The 23231-nt window shown below is 45.4% G+C and overlaps 1 protein-coding gene across 4 annotated transcripts in view; it reads left to right on the forward strand.

The window, feature by feature from the left end:
- Nucleotides 1-20144, forward strand: part of ACSL1 (acyl-CoA synthetase long chain family member 1) — a 64824-nt gene extending 44680 nt beyond the window's left edge. Inside the window, exons 6-21 of one of the 4 annotated variants that reach the window (XM_045993805.1) lie at nt 815-914; nt 1357-1535; nt 4398-4430; nt 4611-4662; nt 5158-5231; nt 7603-7827; nt 9381-9515; nt 10852-10986; nt 11936-12031; nt 12698-12770; nt 14663-14751; nt 15791-15907; nt 17045-17188; nt 18680-18781; nt 18889-18960; nt 19323-20144. In XM_045993805.1, coding sequence (XP_045849761.1) covers nt 815-914; nt 1357-1535; nt 4398-4430; nt 4611-4662; nt 5158-5231; nt 7603-7827; nt 9381-9515; nt 10852-10986; nt 11936-12031; nt 12698-12770; nt 14663-14751; nt 15791-15907; nt 17045-17188; nt 18680-18781; nt 18889-18960; nt 19323-19463 — 1767 coding nt within the window. In that variant the 3' untranslated portion in view covers nt 19464-20144. The remainder of the gene's footprint in view (nt 1-814; nt 915-1356; nt 1536-4397; nt 4431-4610; nt 4663-5157; nt 5232-7602; nt 7828-9380; nt 9516-10851; nt 10987-11935; nt 12032-12697; nt 12771-14662; nt 14752-15790; nt 15908-17044; nt 17189-18679; nt 18782-18888; nt 18961-19322) is intronic. The other 3 variants (XM_045993814.1, XM_045993823.1, XM_045993833.1) reach the window with 3 other exon arrangements.
- The last annotated feature ends 3087 nt before the right edge of the window (nt 20145-23231 follow it).

The following is a 23231-nucleotide window of genomic DNA, read 5'->3' on the forward strand; positions in this document are numbered from 1 at the left end:
TGTGTCGGCGGGCTGCAGGGGATTCGAGGACTCCAGCTGGAGCTAACGGGGCGGCCAAGGATTTTAAGTGAAAGGCTGACCTCACTGTGTCAGCCCGGAAGGCAGAATAGTTGCCACATGGCTGATGAGTTTAGAGGCAAGGGGACCAGTTACCTTATCATTGTCTTTCCTATATCACTTCTCCGGGGAGATGTCACCAGAACATTTTTCCTGTTACACAAGTGTGTGTCCATCCTTCCTCAGTCCCCAGATCCTACTGCACACAGATGCTTGGCTGATCTGCAGACTCTAGGGCCTCTGCTCTGCCAAGAAGCCCTCCGTGGCTGTGCGTTCCCTGGGGAATGGAACCAGGCCCCTCCCTAGTCGCACCGCAGCCTTGCCTGCTGGGCCACTCACGCCCACCTCCTCCCTGCTCTCAATCATGCGGTCCCCACTACTGGAGTCTCCTTGCTTTTCTCTCCATCCAGACTGTGCTGCCCTGGCAAAGGGTGAGCTCAGTTACCGTCCCCACGAAGGTGGCCCACCATGGGCTCCCTCGTTTCCGAGTCTGTCACTCTCTTGTATTGTTAATTATCTTTTTGCATATTTGTCTCAGTTCTCCCAGCAAATCGCTCTTTCCTTCTTAGAAGGGAGCAGGTGTTTTGTTCGCACGATGAGTCCCTCAGGGTGCCTGGCACATAGTAGCAGACACACAAATGTGAATTTTGCCACGTCCAGTGTTTCCACTTTGAAACTCTCTAGAGTGTTGTTCTCCTTGAATTAGTTCCATGATGACATCTCGTTTTTCTCTCCCCAACCTTTACTGTTCATCTAGTGGGTGATCATTGAACAAGGATGCTTTGCTTACTCTATGGTGGTCGTTCCCCTCTATGATACCCTAGGAACGGAAGCAATCACCTACATAGTCAACAAAGGTAGGTCTGTGGTCTTTGGGTGGACTTTGACCTGGTTATCAGCTCACTTTGGTGGCTTTATGTTGGGTTATATTTGATTTGATAGGGATTTTATGTTTGTTTGTTTTTTAAGATTTTGTTTATTCATTTGAGAGAAAGAGGGGAAGAGAGAGAGAGAGAACATAAGAACAGGGGGAGAGGCAGAGGGAGAGGGAGAAGCCAACTCCTCTCTGAGCGGGGAGCCACCGTTGGGCTCGATCCCAGGACCCCTGGATCGTGACCTGAGCCGAAGGTAGATGCTTCACCGACTGAGCCACCCAGGCATCCCTGGGATTTTATGTTTAAATGCACACAATCTTAGTATTCAAAGACTGTAGTCCTTAAAATAGCCTGGTGTCAGATATGATACAGTCAGTTTTTAATATCTCAGAGCTCATTCTTCATTGTATCTCTTCCTTCCCAGCTGAACTCTCTCTGATTTTTGTTGACAAACCAGAGAAGGCCAACCTCTTATTAGACACTGTAGAAAATAAGTTAACACCAGGCATTAAAACCATCATCCTCATGGACTCTTATGGCATCGATCTGTTGGAACGAGGCAAAAGATGTGGTGTGGAAATCATCAGTATGAAGGCGATGGAGGTGAGTCATCCTGCCCATTCCTCTGACAGGTGTCCCTCGGGTCATTTTGGTTCAAATGTGGAAATCCCAGCTCTGCTTGGTCATCTCAACAACCATAAAAGACCCAGCGTGGAAATTCCTGTCTCCTTAACCGGAAAGAAGAATTCTACATGTGTGCCCCACTGTGAATCCATCACACAGAAAGTGCTCTCATAAAACAAGTTGCAGTGCCCACGTATTTATTCTAGACTACTGACAGGCCACGCAATATTTGGGAGAAATGTGAATTTTCACTTCAGGCAGAGATTTAAGTTGTTGGATATCCTTTTTAGGCTTCCGTGTCATTTACTTACTGCTTTGTTTCTAAAACACAGCCAACTATGGCAGTCCGCCTCGTTATTTTCCCAAGTTGCTTTTGTAGCGTCCTGGTGAACTCCCAGCATAGATGTCGGATTTAGTTTATTTTTATATTGAATTTCTTCAGATTCACGTTAATCAAAACTTTAAAGGTAACCATGCTAGGAAAATGAGTGGGGCCCATATTTAAGTTGGTTGTTTGACATCACGTCATGAAGCATGAGAAGCTGATTCTCCCAGTGGGATTTGGATTCGAGTTTAATCCCCAGGAGCTGCTAAGAGGAGCATCTTGCCAGGGACATGTCGCAGGCTACATGCAGTAGTAAGTTGTTCTTCTTCTGAAGATGTTATAAATATTTCCCTGGAACTGTTATAAATAGGGTTTTAAATTTTACTTACAGTTCTCCTTGGAGGCTACAAACAAGGATCTGCGTCATACCTTTCTAGAGGAACTTAGCCTTCATAGGGAAACTGTAATTTGTTTTAACAGCATCCTCATGCGTGTACACACTTTCACACACATGTACACACACACAGTAGCAGAGAAGCTGAGTCTATAAGAACGCATATGCCGTACTGTTCAGTGGGGCAAGCTGGCTTTGTACCTCGCGTTCTCGCATGTTTGACTCTGCACTTGTGATTGCCGCTCACAATAATGCCATCGTTTCCCCCGTCTTTCCTCTTTCTCCGTGACCCCACCACACAAACATGCACACACACACACGTGTACACACACAGGAATTTTGGGTGTTTTTTTGATGACTCTACGATGTAGTAATTTTAAGATGAAAAAATTTAGATAAGTGAGGATTGTAATATAAAGTTTATATTAAAGGCTTCATTTTATAAAAGGCGTTGTTCTATACTTCCCTGTGTAATTTAATTCATACTTGGTCTTTAAAAATTTGGTAAGCAAAGGTTAATTTTCAGGAAGTGGATATAAAACTGGCTTTATGGATGGTCCTGTGATCAAGTTTATATTAACAGATAGTTTTATAGGATCAAAAAGAGAAATATTGGTATTTGGAATTTTTGCTTTTTTTGATACTTTATTATGAAAATTTTCAAACATGACAACAAGTTGGGAGAATTGGTCAGTAGACTACTGCACAGCCCCCAAGCATCCCAGAGCTAGTGTTTTACTATATTTGCTTCATCCCCTACTCATTCATCACTCCGTCCCTCCATCATTCCTGAATCTATTTTTTTAATGCATTTTCTTTAAGTTGCAGTTTTTATCACCCCTAAATACCTTAGCGTGCTAATCATTAACTAGAATTTGGATTTTCTTCTGGTTAAAGTTTTTTTGTTTTTGGCATTGGAGCCTGAAGATGGCAACAGCTCTTTCATTTTTATGGTTGCTGTACTCCCTTCTACATAATGTCCTTAGACAGGTTTGAAGCTCTGGGCTTTCTTGCCCAATAGGTCACTCATTTGGATAACGTTTATTCCTGATAAATTAAAAGCCAAATCGCATGTAACTGTTGAAGTTATGTAAGAATTTTGAACAGATGAATGGAGATTTGTGTCTGATGAAGATTCCTTTGGGGAAAAAAGGAAATTACCATTGCTTCAGCTCTTGGTTGACTTCTGTTTGGACTTTACTGTTCCTGTTTTGAATCAGTGGTATGTCTCTGATATAATTTAAAACATAATTAAGAGTAAAAACAATTTAAAACCATACACCAGGCAGAAACTCCCTGAACCCTGAGCGCACTCGTCAGATTTCCACTTAATTCTAGGCATGCTCACTCCATATGCTCATTCAGGCCATTCAGATTGAATAGGAAAAGAATATAAATGGTTTATTAGAGAAATTAGTAACTAATTAAAGTGGCCACCGAGATGCCTATATGCAGTGAACTGAACAATGTCCAAATGACCCCTGGTAGTGACGGGAGCTAGCTGCCCCTTGGAAATGAACCTGCCACTCTTTATGACCATTCGAGAGGACTGTTTTGTAATTGGAGGTTCCAAAATCTTTTTTTTTTTTTATCCACTCCATGTGGGGAGTACAGCTGTTTGAGCCTCTAGCATTTCTTCTATGAGAGATGGATTATTCTCTCTAGACTGAAGAAGATGCCAGTTACACAGAATTGGGTGACCGCGGGAGGGTACAGGACATCTTCAGTTCTTGGGTTATGATTATGGTTTGACGTTGGTTAAGAGCCAGGCTTTGCTAAAGACCATAAAAGGGAGTGGAGTGGGGGCAAGAAATCCACCGTCAAAGACTCTGATTTCTGTCTTTTGAGTAAATCCTGTTTCAAAGACTAGTCCTCATCCCATTTATACGGTTTTATATATGAGCGAAGACAACCAGAAAATGGCGTCTGAGAACAATGCCTAAATAAATCACTTCAGGTTCGTTAAAACTGCCCTTTTCTTTCATTTGAAAGGTCTACTGTCTTTGGGCCAGTGATAAGTGAATCCCACGGTGAGGTCGGCTTGAAGTGACTGGATGTCACCTTCTTCTTTACCTTTAGAAAATGTTCCTATTTAGGATTTCTTTTTTCTCTTCTCATTTAGGACCTGGGAAGAGCCAACAGACAGAGGCCCAAGGTGAGTTCATCCTGTCAGCCCCCTGCTTCAGCTCTTCCAATATCTACTTGTCTCTGACACCAGGACAGATCTTGGGGGTTAGCTTATGGCTAATAGTTTGCTTTTCGGTTCTGACTTACACCACCTTGGTTGTGTGTGGTTTCTTTTTATTTTTTGTTTTTGTTTTTAAATGTCCTGTAGCCTCCAGCACCTGAAGATCTTGCAGTCATTTGTTTCACCAGTGGAACTACAGGTAAGTTTTGAAATGCAGTCGCTTTTGAGGTGTGTCCCCCCTAAGTCCCCTTTCTTGGATGGCGGGTGACGTGGGACTTGGTTGAGCTACAGACGAACCGAAAGCAGAGGACATAGGGGTTCGAACGCTCTTCCCTGTCACTTATCCGACCTCGGAATCTGAGTGTGTTGTGCACTTCCTCAGATGTTTATGGGAGCGGACAGTAGATTCCCCATTTCCTGAGACAAACCAACATATGATTTCCAGAAATAAAATCCCTGCATTTTCTTACATGCCCTCTAAAAGTCACCCGTGTTAGTAAAGGTTGTTCATGATAAGTTTCATGTAAAGGATGGCAGATTTTTCCAGAATGTAAGGTCATTCCATATTTGGCTCTCCTGGGTGCACCTAACGCTAGAGGCATAACCCAGTTACTTAGGGTTCTGGGCTTCCTTAATTTCGTTCACTTTTGGATGGACTTTCTTAAACTTTGTTTTGCTTCTGTGTGTTCCTCAGGCAACCCCAAAGGAGCACTGATCACTCATGGAAATATAGTGAGCGATTGTTCGGCTTTTGTGAAAGTCACAGAGGTAAACTTTGGGGGTATCGTGATCTTCCTTCATGTTCCTTGGTTGGCATGAGGCCCCAAGAATGAGAGCAGGAAAGGCAGCCCCACCGTGTTAGGCCCCTGCTGTATTGGAAGTAGAGTTAAGGGCTGAGCTTTAATATATTCTAAGGTCACCTGCCCTCAAATCATTTTCATTGTGGACTTCATCCCCCAAGTCCTGTGTGTGGCCGTAAAGCTAAGTTGACAGACAGAAGTTATTACAACTTTTATAGGGTACAACTTTATTTGGATATTGCCCTATAACTGTTTCCAGGACAGTTATATTCCAGAACCAAGAAGAAATGACTCTCTTGTGCCCTTATCCACCTACTATTCCAGTGTGGGGAAAATAATTTAAGTGGACAAATGAAATGTTAATGGGACGCAGAAGGTTTTTGAATTATTGTTCTTTATTGCAATTGACTTCACTCCATTTTATGAAAAGGATTAAAGCCTTGACCTTTAGTTGGTTTCCTGTCATTTTGAAGTTTGCTTCCCCCCCCCCCCCCCCCCGCGTGTCCTAGTCCTCTGGGTGGCCATAACATAATCCCACAGGCAGATACTTATTTTCTCACAGTGCGGGAGGCTGGAAGTCCATGATCAAAGTATCAGCAAATTTGGTTGCTGGTGAGGGCTCTCTTCCTGGCTTGTAGGTACCCACCTCCAGAATCGTGTCCTCACCTCCCCTTTCCTCTGTGTGCACTGGAGAACGAGGGAGAGGTTTCTGCTGTTTCTTCCTCTGCTTGCAAGGACACCCGCCCTGTTGGGTCAGGTCCCCTACCCCATAACCTCATTTCACCTGAATTACCTCCCCAAAGGCTCCATCCCCAAATCAAGTCACATGGGGGATTAGGACTTTAACATGAATTTGGGCAGAGGGGGCGATACAATTCGGTCCAAGCAGCAAGGATATATTTCAAACTTGAGTTTTAAAAGTTCTTCTCAAACAATACAATGCCTTTCCCTCATAACAGTGTCTGGGAAGGTTCTTCTGTGAGCCCTAATTTTCATGACTGGAACCCCCATGCTTACTGGTTTTGGATACGGAAGGCCTAGCTCCCTCCTGCCTACACCCACACTTTCTTAGTCCCAAATACCTATTTTGGGGGCATATATTTCATAAGCAGAATTCAACATTTAGCACCTCACCTAAGTGGAATTTTAATTTCCTAACTAGCCTTCGAAGAAAACTTAAAATCTACTCCTGGCTCACTGAGGCAAATGATTACAGACTTGGTTTAAAATTAATGATACGATCAAGGGCATTCTCAACTTTGTAAAACTTCTAACCTTGCTAATGTACGTTTTCTTTTGAGTACCAAATCAGAAAATTGAAAAGTGTAGAGATTATAGAATCTGACTTCTCATTATATAAACAGTTTCCTCCTGAGATGAACTAGTCGGGATGCAGATCACACTGGAATAAAATTAATCTAAGATTGTGGCAGGTTCAGGCTGCTGGGTTTCCTCCGCACTGGTGAGGGTTGGACATGGCCTGGAAGCGGTTGCATAGGCACCTGACTGGGGCCTTCATTTCTTTACTGGGGTGGTGGCAGCTGCTGGAGGTCATCTCTTACTTTGGCCAGAATTCCTTACACGTGAATAACATGAATATTCCCCGTAAAACCCTCACTATGCCTGGTCCTAAGTAAAGACCATTCTTACTTAGCCTTGCAGTGGAAACCAGATGTCCAGCTTAGCCTCGCTGCAGACCTCTATCACATATCAGCATTTTATAGGAGATGGGGCCAGAGGAGAGCTCTTGCACTAAACAAATCGATATAGTTTTCATGGGGTGTAAAGCAGGCCACTCAGGTAAAGATCTTGATGAAACTAAAATACTCAAAATGCATTTATACTATAAATTAAAAGAGCTTGGAAATCAGTTTCTCTTATCATCCCTCCTCCTATCCCTTTATAACATAAAATGCTGTTTTATGTTGGAATAGATCATCTATTCCCACAACATAATATGCTATGTTATGTTGGAATGGACCTTTTATTCTTACTTATGGTGGAATTGAGTTTGCTGGGCAGTGGGGTACAGTAACTTTGGAATACTAAATGATTAAAGTACATGATCCCTTAAATATCCCAATTTGGGCAAAATTTTCACTGTTTGGACTAAAATCCTGAGTGGATTTCCTTTATCATGAGGCATGACCTCCACTCATATTGAATATGAAGTTATTAAAGCATTGCCTTTTCATTTCATCCTTCCGTGAGAACTAATGGCAGATTGTAAGTGAAAGCTGCTGTCTCCTTAGCGTTAAGGTATCATGTGCTCTGAAATAAAAATGGGAAATTCCTGGGAATCTTAACGCTTCTCTGCTTGCCGGTGTCTTTGCTTACAGAACACAGTCAATCCTTCCCCAGATGATACTTTGATATCTTTCTTGCCTCTCGCCCATATGTTTGAAAGAGTTGTAGAGGTAGGCCTTGTTTTGTTCTTCTGCGCGCGCTTGCTAGTTTGTGTTCTGCTAAGTTGTTGTGTTTTCCAGAAAGCACTTGCCTTGAATGCCAGTGACATACACATTTCGTTTTTACCACTTGCACACATGTATGAGCAACTGATGCAGGTAAGTTTTCAGGGCAGAGTGTCATCTCCAGAGAGAATTGTTGGCACAGCCCCCTTTCAGAAATGGCGCTGATGACTTAAAAGAGTATAAATGTTGGGGGGAGGGGGAGCGGTCTGAGTACGTGAACTTTAATCATTCATTTTAAAATTAGAAGCTCAGGCTTCTGCAGGAGATGCACCTGGGCATGATTCCAGAAAGATTAACTGTCAAAGTAGAATTTTTATGAATGCCATCCTGCAAAGCTTCAGGAAGCCTCTGCCTCTGTAAAAAGCTGCTGGTTTTCCTTGGCTTGTTCATAATGTACAAGTCAGCCTGAGATTCATTCTTTTCACCAATATTCCAAGTGCCCTTGGAAAAGCAAGATGATCTTTAGCTGACCTTAGCCTCGCCTTCCTTTGTACCACTGTGTGACGACAACCATCTCTTTAACTTCCCCAACGATTTTGGATCCTATACTTTAGGAAAAAACAGTGGGCACCATCCATTCATTTAACAAATATTTATTGAGCACCAGCTGTATGCCAGGCACTGTGCTGAGTGTGAGTGACTGAGACTAATCGAGAGATGACTGAGAGTGAGTGGCCCTTTGATTGGCTGCTGGCCCGTAGGGTGCACTTACCCTAAAGGATCAACGGTCACGAGATCCCATCTTGGGCCTGTTACCTCTCCTCCTGCACACCTCAGGAGATCTTGTGAGTTTCCAAAGCGATCTCAGACGAGTTGATAATGGCCCGTATGTACCTAATTGCAGTTTGGGGGGTGTGCCTGAGAGGCAGGCCATCGAGGACAAAAGCCCTCTTCACCCAGCTTGAATTTTTAAACTATGAACCAGGCTGGGTGTACCTTTCTAGTGGTTTCTGCTTTCAAGCCTGAGACCATTTGTACTTCTGTGGCGTCATCTTTTGAATCTCTCTTTCTCTTTAAAATTTAAAACAGCCAGACTGTGGGTCAAGTGTATACGGTTTGCCGGTGAGGTTTGCATGGGGCAGGAACAAACCCATGGAGTAGATCATAGCTGAACGTCAAGCCACTCTGCTTTTTGACACCCCAGTGTCTCAACTGCAACGTAATCAGTGGCATTTCAGACATTTTTTTTGTGTGTGAGATTCAGATTTTTAAAAATGAGACTTTAATATGCTTGGCAAGTAGCCAAGTTTGCAAGTAGCTCTGTTGTTGTTTGGAGAACAAATTAGGCCTAAATTTTCTAGACAAGTGAAATATTGGGATTACTTAACACCCTGTCATTCACTCACCAGCTGTTTATCCTGGAGCTGAAATAGCAGAAACTCCATGATCATCACTAAAAACAACGTAGTCTGGTCTCTTACCAGCTCCTTTATCTTCAGGGTGATCAAGAGAAAAAGCACACTTTGATGTTGTGTAATGACCGGGGAAGTCAAGAATGTTTTTTGAAAAGTGACCAACATGCAGGAACTTCGTGGTTTCTGGACACTGGTCCGAAACGCTAAAACAGAAGCCTTGTGTGTCTGCATGTATGTTGTGTAGTCCCTGCTTTGATGACGACATGGGGTTATTTTTGTTTCCTGCTCTAGTGTGTAATGCTGTGTCATGGAGCTAAAATAGGATTTTTCCAAGGAGACATCAGGCTGCTTATGGATGACCTGAAGGCTCTTCAACCCACCATCTTTCCCGTGGTCCCCAGACTGCTGAACCGGATGTTTGACCGAGTAAGTTCCAAGGAGCAGCAGAATGGGGAACAGAGCACTGGCCAGGGAGTCCGAGACTCTGGTTCAAATTGGGCCAACCAGTTACCTTCTGTACTCTTGGTCTCGCAGACGTGTGGTTTACCCGTCAGTAAAACCAGAATGCATTTATATCACAGAGCCATTGGTGAGGTTTAGAAGAGAAAACACATGAACATACTTTGTAAACCAGAGGGCCCAATACGGGTGGAAGGTGGGATATCATATTATTTGTACCATAAACACTTTAGAGCCTCTGTTTTCTCATCTGCACGATGGACTGTTACCTCCTCCCCCTGCTGTCTAGTTGGTAAAGTTGCCAGTTGCATCACATGAGAGCTATAACTATGAAATGGTTCTAGAAATTGTAACGTTCATACGCACATAACGCTACTTACTTAGCCACACAGAAAGAAGTGACAAGCCAAGCCAGGGATGCAGAGACGGCCAGCCCCTCAGGGCGGGGAGGTCACTGGTACGGACCACCCATCCTGGGTGAGACCAGTGTGTGGTGTGAGCAGTCTTCCAGGTCAATTTGGATGGGGTAGTTTTCATGTTCTTTATTGTAAGGTAGGGCTTCTGTGATCTATGAGAACCTTTGGTGTTTTTTCTTAATGGTCCTTTAAAAACCACTTGATTGAGATATATAATTCACATTCCATATAATTCAGCCACTTAAAGTATAAAATAATTCAAAGGTTTTGGGTATATCCACAGAGTTCTGCAACCATCACCACAGCCCATTTTTATCACCTCAGAAAGAAACCCTGCATCTGTCCTGTAGCTGACCTCTACCCCCTTCCACTCCCAGGCAAATGCATCTGCTTTTTGAATCTGTAGATTTCCCTCCTCTAGATTTTCATATGAATGGAATCACGTAACGTGTTCTTCTGTGACAGGTTTCTTTCACGAGGTTCATCCGTGTGATGGCACATGACTACTTCATCCCTTTTAATGGCCAAGTAATATTCCACCGTGTGGCTACAACACATTTTATTTTTCCTTTCATAAATCAGTGGACATGTGGGTTGTGTCACTTTTTGGCCATTATGCATAATGATACAATGAACATTTTCATTTCTTTTGGAAATGAACTTACCTAGGAGCGGAATTGCTGGGTCCCATGGTACTTCTGGGTTTAACTATTTAAGGAACTACTGGTCTATTCTCCAGAGCAACCACACCATATTATACGCCCCCCCACCAGCAGAGGCAGAGGGCTCCAGTTTCTCCACATCTTCACCAACACTTGTTATTATCTGACTTTTTGATTCTAGCCATCCTCATCATTTTGTAACTCTCTTTTCCCTTGACCCGTCAGATTTTTGGGCAGGCAAACACCACGCTGAAACGGTGGCTGCTGGACTTCGCCTCCAAGAGGAAAGAAGCAGAGCTCCGCAGTGGCATCATTAGAAACAACAGCCTGTGGGACAGACTGATCTTCCACAAGATACAGGTGACACATTCACAGCTCTTGTCTGCCGGGAAAACTCACTTGGCCTTTGGAGTGTCTGTGAGGGCTCTTTCTTAAAGCGAGGTATGAAGCTGAGAGAGAAGGGCATGTTTTTAGTAAACCAGGCACGTTTCTAAAAATTAAGGACAAAGCCAGTACTTAAACCTCAGTATCCCATGCAAACCTGAGCAACGTGGTAACATGGAGAGACAGAAAAGGAATGAGGGTATTGGAGCCTTTCTAATTTTTTTTTATTTATTTATTTTTTTTTACTAAGAGTCAATTAGCCAACATAGAGCACATCATTAGTTTCAGATGTAGTGATCAGTGATTTATCAGTGTAATTTTTTAAAAAAAGATTTATTTATTTGAGAGAAAGAGAGAAGGAGTGCAGGGGCAGAGGGAGAGGGAGAGAGAGAGAATCTCAAGCAGACTCCCTGCTGAGCACAGAGCCCGATGTGGGGCTCCATCTCACGACCCCGAGCTCATGACCTGAGCCAAAATCAAGAGTCAGGTGCTTAACTGACTGAACCACCCAGATGCCCTGAGCCTTTCTAATTTTTTATTTTGCTTTCCTTTTCTGCAACAAGTATGTTATGATTGACGTCATTTTATAGACACGTGTGATTAAGAATATGGAATAATGATACTATGTCCCCCAAAATGCCCCAGATGTGGTGGTTGCCTCCAAGCCCACCACAGTCTTGTTCTCATTCCTTCTCAGTACCTGCAGATAGAGGTATTGGCTTGTGTTGAGAGAGAAGGGGGTAGTCTCCGGGGGCAACCAGCTACAGCCAGGCCTTCCTCTTTTGGACTCCCGAGAGTTCTCTGTGCAGCCTGCAGAGAAGGAGCTGATGGATCTGGGCACTGGGTTTCCAGAAGGGGTCTTTGAGGAGCCCACCCACGTGCAGCCATTTGCCCCTCACTGTCTCCCCTCTCCTTGCCTTGCAAGTCGAGCCTGGGAGGAAAAGTCAGGCTGATGATCACAGGAGCCGCACCCGTGTCCGCCACCGTGCTGACGTTTCTGAGAGCAGCACTCGGCTGTCAGGTGAGGTGGGCGTCCCTTCTGCTCATTGTCTCTGGCTTTTGCCAGCCCAGATCTCTCCTCTCCACAAAGGCATTCTTATAAGTGGGTGTCTTATTTTGGTTTGGAAGAGCACGTTATTCCCAGGTTGCTTGGAGACAGGAGTGTGTCTGTCTTGTCCCCTAGGCAGGAGGTAATGTATCTGTGGCCACCACAGACTGGGGGAAGTACCAGCCAGGAAATTAGCCTTTCATCAGGCCTGCGGGGATGGGGATGGGTTGCAAGTGAGGAGCTAACCTGCAAACCCTGGGGAGAACCTGCCTTGAAGGGCGCAGGGGAGAAGGCAGGGACCAGGTCACTAACAAGATAGGTGTGGGGCACAGTCATGAGCAGACAGAGCAAGTGCCTTCCTGGGCAGGTCATGTTCAGTGTGACCTGTCAGGCCATGTCAGTGTCCCCCTCGCCTGTCTGCAGGAGGGCAAGTAGAAGATAACCGTGGATAGCGGCCAGGGTTTCGGGTTGGGGGGAAGATCTTTGGGTGTCATTGTAGTAGTTCTGAACAAATTTTAAAAAGAGACATGTTGCCACGGTTAGCCATCACTCAGGAGTGAGAAGAACGTCCTGATTTGTGCCCTTGTAGAACAATGTGAGTGTTCTCTTTACTAACGTTTTTGTCTCTTGGTGGCCCAGTTTTATGAAGGCTACGGACAGACCGAGTGCACCGCCGGCTGCTGCCTGACCATGCCTGGGGACTGGACAGCAGGTACGAGCCATGGGACACTCCTTATGGGAATCTCATTATTCCGATGGGAATTCTTGGAATTGGGTTTGTCCTCCGTTCCTTGACCAATGGAAGTTCTGTGTCTCGGGTGATCAAGCCTTGGGGCAAACAGTCTTGTAAATCAGGGATCCTCATGGAAAAGGGCTGCTATGGCAGAGCGCCTGTGCTTGGAGGACCGGCCGGAAGGCGGGTGGTGGTAGAGATTCACCTGGAATCTGAAGCCAACAGCTGAGGGATGAAAGCCCTGTCCACCGGGTTCAGAACATTTGGCCTCACAGAGCTTTCCAGGAATGGATTTGGGTCAAATTATTTGCTGGTAAATTTGACTCAAGTTTACACTGGGTGCTGGGCTGGTTGTTGAGCCCACAGAGAATAAGAAAAAAAGTCATTTCTCCTGAAAGGCACAAGGAGAGGCAGATACAGAAATTACCCAGTGGAGCAGTTGTCCTTGAGCACGTCAGTGGTTTCATCCCAGCATCCCTGGGGCCCAAGTCCTGCTCCCTCTGACAGGAAGTGATTGTCGGTGAAAAAGCACATAAACAGTGTGTAGGAACTTACCCAGCCAGAATCCCACCCCAGGTCTAACCAGTGGTACATTCTACGCGCTGGTAGGCAAACGCCGCTGACGTATTTGCTGTAGCATAAATGTGAGCACTGTCCGGGAATTTGGATTCTCACGTCCAAACTCTAGGAGCACAGTTCTGCTGGGACTCGTACTGACGGTCTCTGAACCTTCTTCGTGGTTTAATTTTTAACCACTGGTTCCTTACCAGGCTAGAGAATCTGGAACAGTGATCTCTTTACACAAACATTATTAAAACATAGAAGGAATTATTTGTGTTGCTCTTAAAACCTATCTCATTTCTGTTTGTTTGTTTGGAAAAAAGACAACCCAATCCTAACAGCTTCTGGCAGGAGAGTTGAGTTAACTGTGAGAATGAGGGTTTTTTTGTTGTTGTTTTTTTTTTTTAAGGTTTCACTTATTTATTTGAGAGATAGAGAAAGAGATAGTGAGAGAGAGCATGAGCGAGGAGGAGAGGGAGGAGCAGGGAGCCGGATGCGGGACTCCATCCCAGGACCCCGGGATCATGGCCTGAGCCAAAGGCAGACGCCCAACCGACTGAGTCCCCAGCACCCCCGACCATCCTATCTTAATAAATTTAAATCTAGGGGCACCTGGGTGGCTCAGTGGGTTAAAGCCTCTGCCTTCCGCTCAGGTCATGATCTCCGGGTCCTGGGATCGAGCCCCACATCGGGCTCTCTGCGCTGCAAGGAGCCTGCTTCCTCCTGCCTCTCTGCCTACTTGTGATCTCTGTCAAATAAATAAATAAAATCTTTAAAAATAAATAAATAAATAAATAAATTTAAATCTAAAACGTGTTCCCCCATACTTAAGGAAGTGAAGACCGTCTTGGTCAGAACCAGGTGATGTCGAGAGAGTAATCCAGTTGCCAAAGCTGTGTTTTCTCTTCTTAGAGGAAGTAGGGAGTAGAGAAGAAGTCTGAGTGAGGGAGATGGGGCAAACAGTGAGCACAGGCCATCAGATCACAGGAACCTGGTAAAGGTTTCAGAAAGCTTGCTTCCAGGAATTTGTAGAAACCCTCACAATCCACAGCCCGAGTACTTATACTTTGAAAAAATAATTTGGGGCCTCAAACTAGGGAAAGGTCCTAAGAGACTTATGAATGTTTGTCTCTATTCTAGAAATACACTGTCTGTGCTCATTTACTGGGGGAGACGGGCTGTCGTCACTGCAGACAGATGTTTGCACCAGCTGTTCTCCTCCTGAGTGGGCCTGTTGGCCATGAAAGTCATTGGACTTAAGGATGGTAGGAGTCCTCCTGGGAATGATCATTCTTTTATTTACCACGCAGGCCATGTTGGCGCCCCAATGCCTTGCAACCTTATAAAACTCGTGGACGTGGAAGAGATGAACTACTTGGCTTCCAAGGGCGAGGGCGAGGTGAGTGGCACCCCCCGCCCACCCCTCGCAAGTCGTTCACCCACATCGCCATTCCCCCTGATAGCTCGGCCCCTTGTCGGCATTGTCACGTAAAGCCACCAAGCTTGATGTTCTTGGTGATCCTACATCAAACAGGCTTTTCTCTGAAGGTCCCTTTATGTGGGAGGGGACCACGCACGTCTCTTCCGCCAGACACCACAGGGACGTGGGCTCGAGACCGTACAAAGTCTCCTGTGCCGAAGGCCTGGAGCATGGTTCCTGACAACTCATGGCCCTGGAGACCTATTAGTGAGCCACTGGCTAGTGGAAGGAAAGCCTGATAACTTCAGAGTGATTTCCTTCTTTTTTGGGGCTTTGAGCTGGAACCTCAGGCAGTCATCAGCCCTGCAGCTTGACTGGACTGATGTCATTAGGGTGAGGGGACCAGGGACATTGGATGAACCTCCAGGGTCCCGGTGTGGTTCCCTGCTAGCTCCGTCTGGATCGTGGAGTTCAGAGCTTCTCACTAAAGGTTGAGATACTCAACACACACACACACACACACACACACACACACATTTTCTCCATAGAACGCAACACACACACAAACACACACACATACACACACACACACACACACACACACATTTTCTCCATAGAATCTCCCCGCCCCCATAAATACTCTTTACAGATCACCCTTGTCCCCTATAGTTCTATCGAGATGTCATTGACATACACGCTGTATGCGTTGAAAGGAAACAGCATAATGATTTGACATCCATCTGTGGTGGAGTGATTACTCCCCACAATAAGTCTCCCTCATATTCCATCATCTCACAGAGATACAAGGAAAACAGAAAAAAAAAATTTTTTTTTTCCTTGTGTGAGAGCTCTGAAGATCTCATGTCTTAGCTGTTAAATACAGTCACAAGTCTGTGTGGGCAGAGGTCACGGGCTGTACATTCAGTCTCCGATGTCTACCTGAGTCCTAACTGGAACTTTCGGCCTCTGCCCTTCTCTTCCCCCCAACAACCCCCGCTCCCAATCTTTCTCTTTTCAGGTGTGTGTGAAAGGGCCAAATGTATTTAAAGGCTACTTGAAGGACCCAGCAAAAACAGCAGAAGTTCTGGACAAAGACGGCTGGTTACACACGGGGGACATTGGAAAGTGGCTTCCAGTAAGCTCTCCCCTCCCCCGTTCACAGATACTTTTCTTCTGCCCATTGCTGTTATGCGACCTCACTTTTCCCCTTCCCTGCAGAGGCAGGTAGTGAGCGGGGAGGCTCTTCCATTTCCTGCAGGGAACAGCTTTATACCCATAGCATGCCTGGGTAGGGTTTTCACTTGAACTGTAGCGAGTATGTTTGGTTTTGATGTGTGACACCAATTCCAATGGCTGCTTCCCATTCAAAATCCAGAGAGAACGGTGTATGGCTTTTTCTGTTACAGTGCTGGGCCTCCACGTGAAGGCCTTAGTTCCAGAAGGTACAGGGTACATTGTGGTCAATGGCCGGGAAGGTGGTGTGGTGGGCAAGAAGTTGCGAGCATATGTGTTTCTTAGGCTTGCCCTCTCCTTAAAAATAGGGTAAGTGTCCCACGGGTTAGGCCAATGCCTTTGAATGTAGTCTCAGAATTATTACTGTGGACAAATGCCAGGTCCATCAGAGGAGGGAAAAGAGCCTTAAAGAAACCACACCCATGGGTTTGACCAGTTTGGCTGGCCGTGACCAATTTGAACTTGCTTCTTCTAAGTTGTCCCCGTGTTGAACTGTTGTTACTGAAATGGCTTAGGCCAGTTTTATCCTTGCATGATTTTATCATTGCATCGTCCGTTCTTGTAGATTTTAGGTGTGTGAGACTCCCGGAAATGTTTACGGATTTGAAAAATGCTCCCCCTCCCCACCCAGCTAATTCAGACTTCAGAATACCAAAGTATTCCGAAATACATTAAGTCCCTTCTTTCAAGTTCAAGAGGGATTAAGTGTCAGTTCCAGTTCTGGCTTGGGCTCTAATGAACACATTTCATCATCGCCTTGACCTCAGTCTGCTTCTTGGGGACGTGGTGCAGGACCAATGTGCAATGAGAGAACCAGAGAAACTTCCCTGCAGCCGACTTTTGGAAGCACAGGAAGGCCCCCAGGGGTGGGGTTTTGACAACCAGAGGGGACACGGTGGCATTTGGCCCGTCTGGTGCAGGGGTTGTATCCTTCCCACGGTCCCAATGTGGGCCTGATGGACCTGCCCCAGGGCCCAGGAGTGCGCCCCGCTCCCCGACCCCCTCACAGCACCTCCCCTCTCCACACTCTCATACACAGAACGGTACCTTGAAGATCATCGACAGGAAGAAACACATATTCAAACTGGCACAGGGGGAATACATAGCACCTGAGAAGATCGAGAACATCTACATGCGGAGTGAGCCTGTCGCTCAGGTGTTTGTCCACGGAGAAAGCTTGCAGGTACGCGCGTGCAGGGCTGTGAGCCGAGACACACGGGCGTGGCCGGGGCCTCAAACTCCGGGCATTTGCAGGGCAATGGAAGGTCTGCAGTGAGAACTGAATTGCCTTTCACGTGTGACGTGCTGGAACATTATCGGGGTTTCCTGCTTGGCATTTCTCATCCAGAAAAATTTTTTTCTTTAAATCCCATATTTTTATTTCACCTAGAGTGTTCTGGCATACCAAGGGCAGCTGGATAAGGATACTAGGGGGTGGGTAAAATATGCTTCTAAATTTAAACTATGAAAGGAAATACTGATGGGTTGATAAAGTTTAGAATTTTCAACACATTAAACCCATCATGTTTGTGCTGTGTCTCCAAAATCGTGTGTGAGCAGTGGGGGTTGTGAGCCAGTAACTACGGACAGTTGAAAACCAAGGTCAGTATGATAGCGGAACGTCTCATTACCAAAATGTCAAGTAGGTGGTGTCAAGGAAGAGAAAAGGGCCTGGTCCCCTGAAAGCTAATATTTTTATGAATCTTGAGACTTTTAAATACTTGTTGAAGAATATTCTATTATCTTATAAGGAATGCACCTGTTTTTCTTTGACCTAGAATCTTTTTTTTTCTTTTTTTTTTTTTTAATTTTTATTTATTATTTGACAGACAGAGATCACAAGTAGGCAGAGAGGCAGGCAGAGAGAGAGGAGGAAGCAGGCTCCCCGCCAAGCAGAGAGCCCGACGTGGGGCTCGATCCCAGGACCCCGGGATCATGACCTGAGCGAAAGGCAGAGGCTTTAACCCACTGAGCCACCCAGGCACCCCAAGAATCTTTTTTTTTTTTTTTTAAGATTTTATTCATTTGACAGAGAGAGAGAGTGCAAGAAGGGGGAGCAGCAGGCAGAGAGAGAGGGAGAAGCAGATTCACCACTAAGCAGGGAGCCTGATCCAGGACTCGATCCCAGGACCCTGGGACCATGACCTAGTCAAAGGCAGATGCTTAACCAACTGAGCCACCCAGGCATCTCCCTTTGACCTATAATCTTAACATACCTTCGACTTTTATTTAGTTTTATTATTACTAAATTGTAAAAAATGCAGCATTAGAGATCTAAAAAAATGAATCTGTATAAATTTTTTCTCTCCTTTTTTAAAGCAGTTACTTGATGTCTGTGGTCTCACAGCTTATTTGACCCTGTTTTATTAAACTGTATACACGCACATACACACGCACGAGCGCGTGACGCAAAAGTAAAAAATTAGGCTTTTATTAGATTTTGATTCCCAGGGGTCCTTTTTAAAATATTTAATTGAAAAATTCCTGATGTCATCTGTATTTTAGAGCTGGGAGCTCTTAACCTGGGCGCAGTGGACTCCTGGGGCTGAGAATATGTTCTGAAGAGAGGGTCTGTAGCTCCTGTCAAATTCTCCCAGGCCTCATGCAAAATGATAATCGCTATTTCAGAACATCCAGATCAAGCCACCTAATAACTCACTTGTCTATGTTAAAGGCATTTCTCATAGCAATTGTGGTACCAGATGTTGAGACATTATGTGCCTGGGCCCGAAAGAAAGGATTCGAAGGTTCCTTTGAAGAACTGTGCAGGAACAAGGTAAGGCTCGGGAGTGTGTGGTCGGCCTCCTCGGACCTTGGCTTGGCACGGGGCGTGCCTTCAGAGATCACCAACACAGCAAGCCTGTCGTTTTCTCACCTTCCTAGGATGTCAAAAAAGCCATCCTGGAGGACATGTTGAGGCTTGGGAAGGATTCTGGCCTGAAGCCATTTGAACAGGTAAGATTGGCATCACCGAGCCTGCGCCCCTACAAAACCCATCTCTGACCAGAGGATTTTGTATGAATAGGTATGGAGCACTAGAGGACCTAAAGAAACCGACGAGGAATGACAGAGGGCGAGCTTTGGCCCGGGGAGGGATTTCTATAACGAGGGCAGGCACTCTCTTTCCCTGGAGGTTGGGATCCAAGCCCGGAGCCTGTCCTGGGAGCAGCTCCTGCCCTGTGTTGAGCAGAGCCACTGGCCTGAGGCCCAGGAGGGACTGGATGGCCACAGGGTCTCCATCCCTTCTGACCAACATGCTTTAAGGCCCGGGTTCCATTGGCCCTAGGTTTTGCTTTAATGGCCTCATTTATTTGCAGGTCAAAGGCATTAGTCTTCACCCTGAATTATTTTCCATCGACAACGGCCTCCTGACCCCAACGATGAAGGCGAAACGGCCCGAGCTTCGGAATTATTTTAGGTCACAGATAGATGAACTTTATTCTACCATCAAAGTTTAATGCGAGGACGAAGCCGCCCACCTCCGCAGTCTCCTGGAGCTGCTGGCCTTCACAGCGGTAATCTTGACTAGAGCGCGCATAGGAAAGGGAGCACCCATGTTTGACTTGTGCATTCGGGGTTCTCGTCATAGGAACATTAGAGGAAACGGAACACTGCCTTACAGTCACCTCCTGTTGCAGACCGTGTTTATGGTGATACACAATTTCCTAAATGAGCCTTAAAATTGTCAAGGGGAAACTATCCATGGGCTAAGTTATTTGAGACTTCCTCGGTATTAAAAAAAAAAAAAGACGAGTGAAAACTTCTGTCTCCCTGTTTTTCTAACCAAGGGGTTAGGACTTTGCTATTTCCGAGATGTCTGCTACTTGCTGCAAATCCTGCTGCTCTGCGAAGTACAGTGCACTGGAGGGAAGCTGTCCCTTAAAAGCAAGAACCGTCCCAGCTGGAGGACGTCACAAGTGGACCAGAGATTCTTTCTTAATCCCTGCCTCCTCCTCTTCCCCGCCTCACACGCGCTGCGACCTGGTCTTGGAGCGGTCGTGCTTCTCCAAGGTCCCTCTTGTCCCGGAGGAGCAGAAGGTTCCCGGCAAAGGCGAGAACAGATCCCGCTCAGACCAGCACAGACGCCGGGTCTCAGGTGAACGGCTGCTCACCTGAGCGAATGGCTTCCGGTGCCCACAGAGCAGAATGTTCTCAGACCCTCTTCTCCAGACCCGATTCCCTCCCACCCCGACTGATCCCTTCCCAGGGGTTATTAAAAAATCTGCCTTAGACTCTGCAGTGAAGACAAGCATTTCAAGAAGGAAATAATTACCTGGATTGCGACCATGCTCAACTGTGACGCCTAGTGAACTATCCCCCTTTATCTCCGCCGAAACAGTCATTCTTTGTGATGGCCCACAGATTTTTAATGTGGTTTTCATATCAAAAGATTGTGTTGTGATTAAGTGGCTTTTTCCCACCCCCAAATCAATTCTCAGGCAGGGCATGTCTTTAAGCCTATTAAGGGAGTAGGTATACTTGGGCACTTAGCGAAACAGACAGTGAGAAAGAATGCTCTTACAGTGCTACCTGATTTTTCTGAAATGTGTTCGACAAGCCAAAATTCTAGGGTGTAGAAATCTGGAAAACTCATTTTCTGGGATTCACTTCTCAAGTGATTTATTTTGTTTGTTCTTTTTAAAGTTAATTTGGGAAGTTAGCTGCATTTCACTTTACTGCAGGTCTTTGCCACGTGTGACCGAATGAAGTTGCCATGTACACACTGAAAGCAGCTGGTTTGGGGTTTGTGAGAGTCTGTGTATTACCCAAGCACGACAGGGTTGGCCCTGAAGGATTGTCTCCGTAGTAACACTATTGAGTAGCCTAACTTCATCCGTGTGTTCTCAATTGCACAAAAAGTCAATAATTTGTCACCTTGGGGTTTTGAATGTTTGCTTTAAGTGTTGGCTATTTCTATGTTTTATAAACCAAAACAGAATTTCCAAAACACAATGAAGGAAACCAAAATAAATATTTCTGCATTTCAAGCGACTGAAAGCTTCTCTTTTCCTGTCAGGGCTCGGGCTTTGGTGTGCGCAGGCACCAAGCAGAAAGGACCCTGGGCCACAGACCTGTCCTCCCGCGGCTTCCCTGACACCCCCATAGGGTGACCTGCGACCTCAGGGTTCTCTGGCAACTGCCCTGCTACATCGCACAGAAGAAAACCTGGTGCGCATAATACGGATATTCTTGGAAATGCAAATTCTTTGCTGGGAAGCTCTGTTTCCGGAGACATTGGCTGTAGTTGGTGGTTCTGTGGGGGATTTAATTCCGTGTATTTTAGTAGTTCTCCTACTAAGCACTGTTTTAGAAGACGTCTTTTTTCAGCAGCCAGCCTGTTCTCTCTCCTTTTCCTCTGGTCTCCATGCTACGCTATCATCGTAAAGATTTTCTCTTCTGTAGGTGTTCGCCAGTCAGCCCCGGGTCCTTAGGTAGCCTGCCGTGTTGAAATCCGACTCCGTCCCTTAAATCTCAGGTTTGGTGTGGAGATGTTCGGTTTATTTCCTCTAAAATTTAAGGCCTGTTCACATATCTCTGGTGAGACATTCTGCCTTTCATTTGAGTTAATAGTCATCTCCCCTTTCTCTCCCTCTTCCCCTGAGCTGAGGGAAGTGTGACGTCTTCCCACTGGGCACGACCTTTCTTTTCCCTCCCTTAGCGCCCAACACAGCCTGCAAAACGGTAGGCGTTCATTTAATCTCATGTGAACAAATGCTTGCAATTTTGAACAAAGCTTCTCCTGGGATGAGGTTGAGGTTCATGCTGGGTTTTATCCTTTTTTTAAAAAAAAGTGGTGGGGCGCCTGGGTGGCTCAGTGGGTTGGAGCCTCTGCCTTCAGCTCAGGGCATGATCCCAGGGTTCTGGGATCGAGCCCCGCATCGGGCTCTCTGCTCAGCAGGGAGCCTGCTTCCTCCTCTCTCTCTGCCTGCTTCTCTGCCTATTTGTGATCTCTGTCTGCCAAATAAATAAATAAAATCTTTTAAAAAAAAAGTGGTAAAACACACATAACATGTATCATCTTAGTTACTTTATTTAAGATTTTATTTGTTGATTTGAGAGAGAGAGCATGAGTGAGGGGAAGGGGGCAGACGGAGAGGAAGAAGCAGACTCCCCGCTGAGCAGGGAGCCCAATGCGGGACCGGATCGCGGGACCCTGAGATCATGACCCAAGCCAAAGGCAGATGCTTAATTGACAGAGCCACCCAGGTGCCCCTCATCTTAATTATTTTTTAAGAACCCAGTTTGGAGGCATTAAGTGCATGCACGTTGATGTCCAACCATCAGCCCCTTCTGTCCACAGAACACTTTATCCTGTGAATGGGAAACTGCTCATTAACCACTAACTTCCATTCCCTGCCCCCCTGCAGCCCCTGGCAACCACCACTGTCCTTGCTGTCTCTGTGCATTCCCCTGCAGGTAAATCCTACCGTGTGTCTGTCTTTGGGACTGGTTATCTCCCTTATCATACTATCCTCTGTGTCCATCCATGGTTTAGCACGGGTCAGGATTTCCTTCCTTTTTATTTCATTTTTGTTTATTTTTCATTGTGATAGTAAACTTTATTTAGTGCCAGGGCAACTTATTGTGCCAAGACCATATTTCTTCCTTCTTGACAAATTCAAAGGAGTAACCTCTGGCCTGTTTGAAGGACCATAGATACTCTTTGTTACACTCTTACTAATTCCCTTTGATCTTTTATTATGTCCAGTTAGCCACTATGCAGTACATCGTTAGTGTTTGAGGCAGTGTTCAACGATTCATTCATTGCATGTAATATGCTCATCACAACATATGCCCTCCGTCATGCCCATCACCCGATTTCCTTCCTTTTTAAGGCTCAGTAGTAGTCTGTGGTAGGCACAGCCCGCATTCTCTCTATCTGTTCCTTTGGTGATGGGCATTTGAGTGGTTCATACCCTTTAGCTATTGCAAATTGAGACTAATACTATTAATACTGTTAATTAATTCTATTAGTAATCACTAATTACTAATAATACTAATAAAGACTACTAATACTAATAATACTAACAAATACTAATTAATAATACTAATAAATACTGATTAATAGTAATTATTATTAATACTATTAATAGTAATAGTAAATACTATAATACTATTGAGATTAATAATAGCTATTGAGAATAACTGAGCATGGGCATAGAGATACCTGTTTTAGTCCCTGCTTTCAATTCTTTTCGGTGTGTACCTGGAAATGGAATTGCTGG

This window comes from Meles meles, chromosome 2 (genome assembly GCF_922984935.1).
Source record: "Meles meles chromosome 2, mMelMel3.1 paternal haplotype, whole genome shotgun sequence".
NCBI classification, from domain to species: domain Eukaryota; kingdom Metazoa; phylum Chordata; class Mammalia; order Carnivora; family Mustelidae; genus Meles; species Meles meles.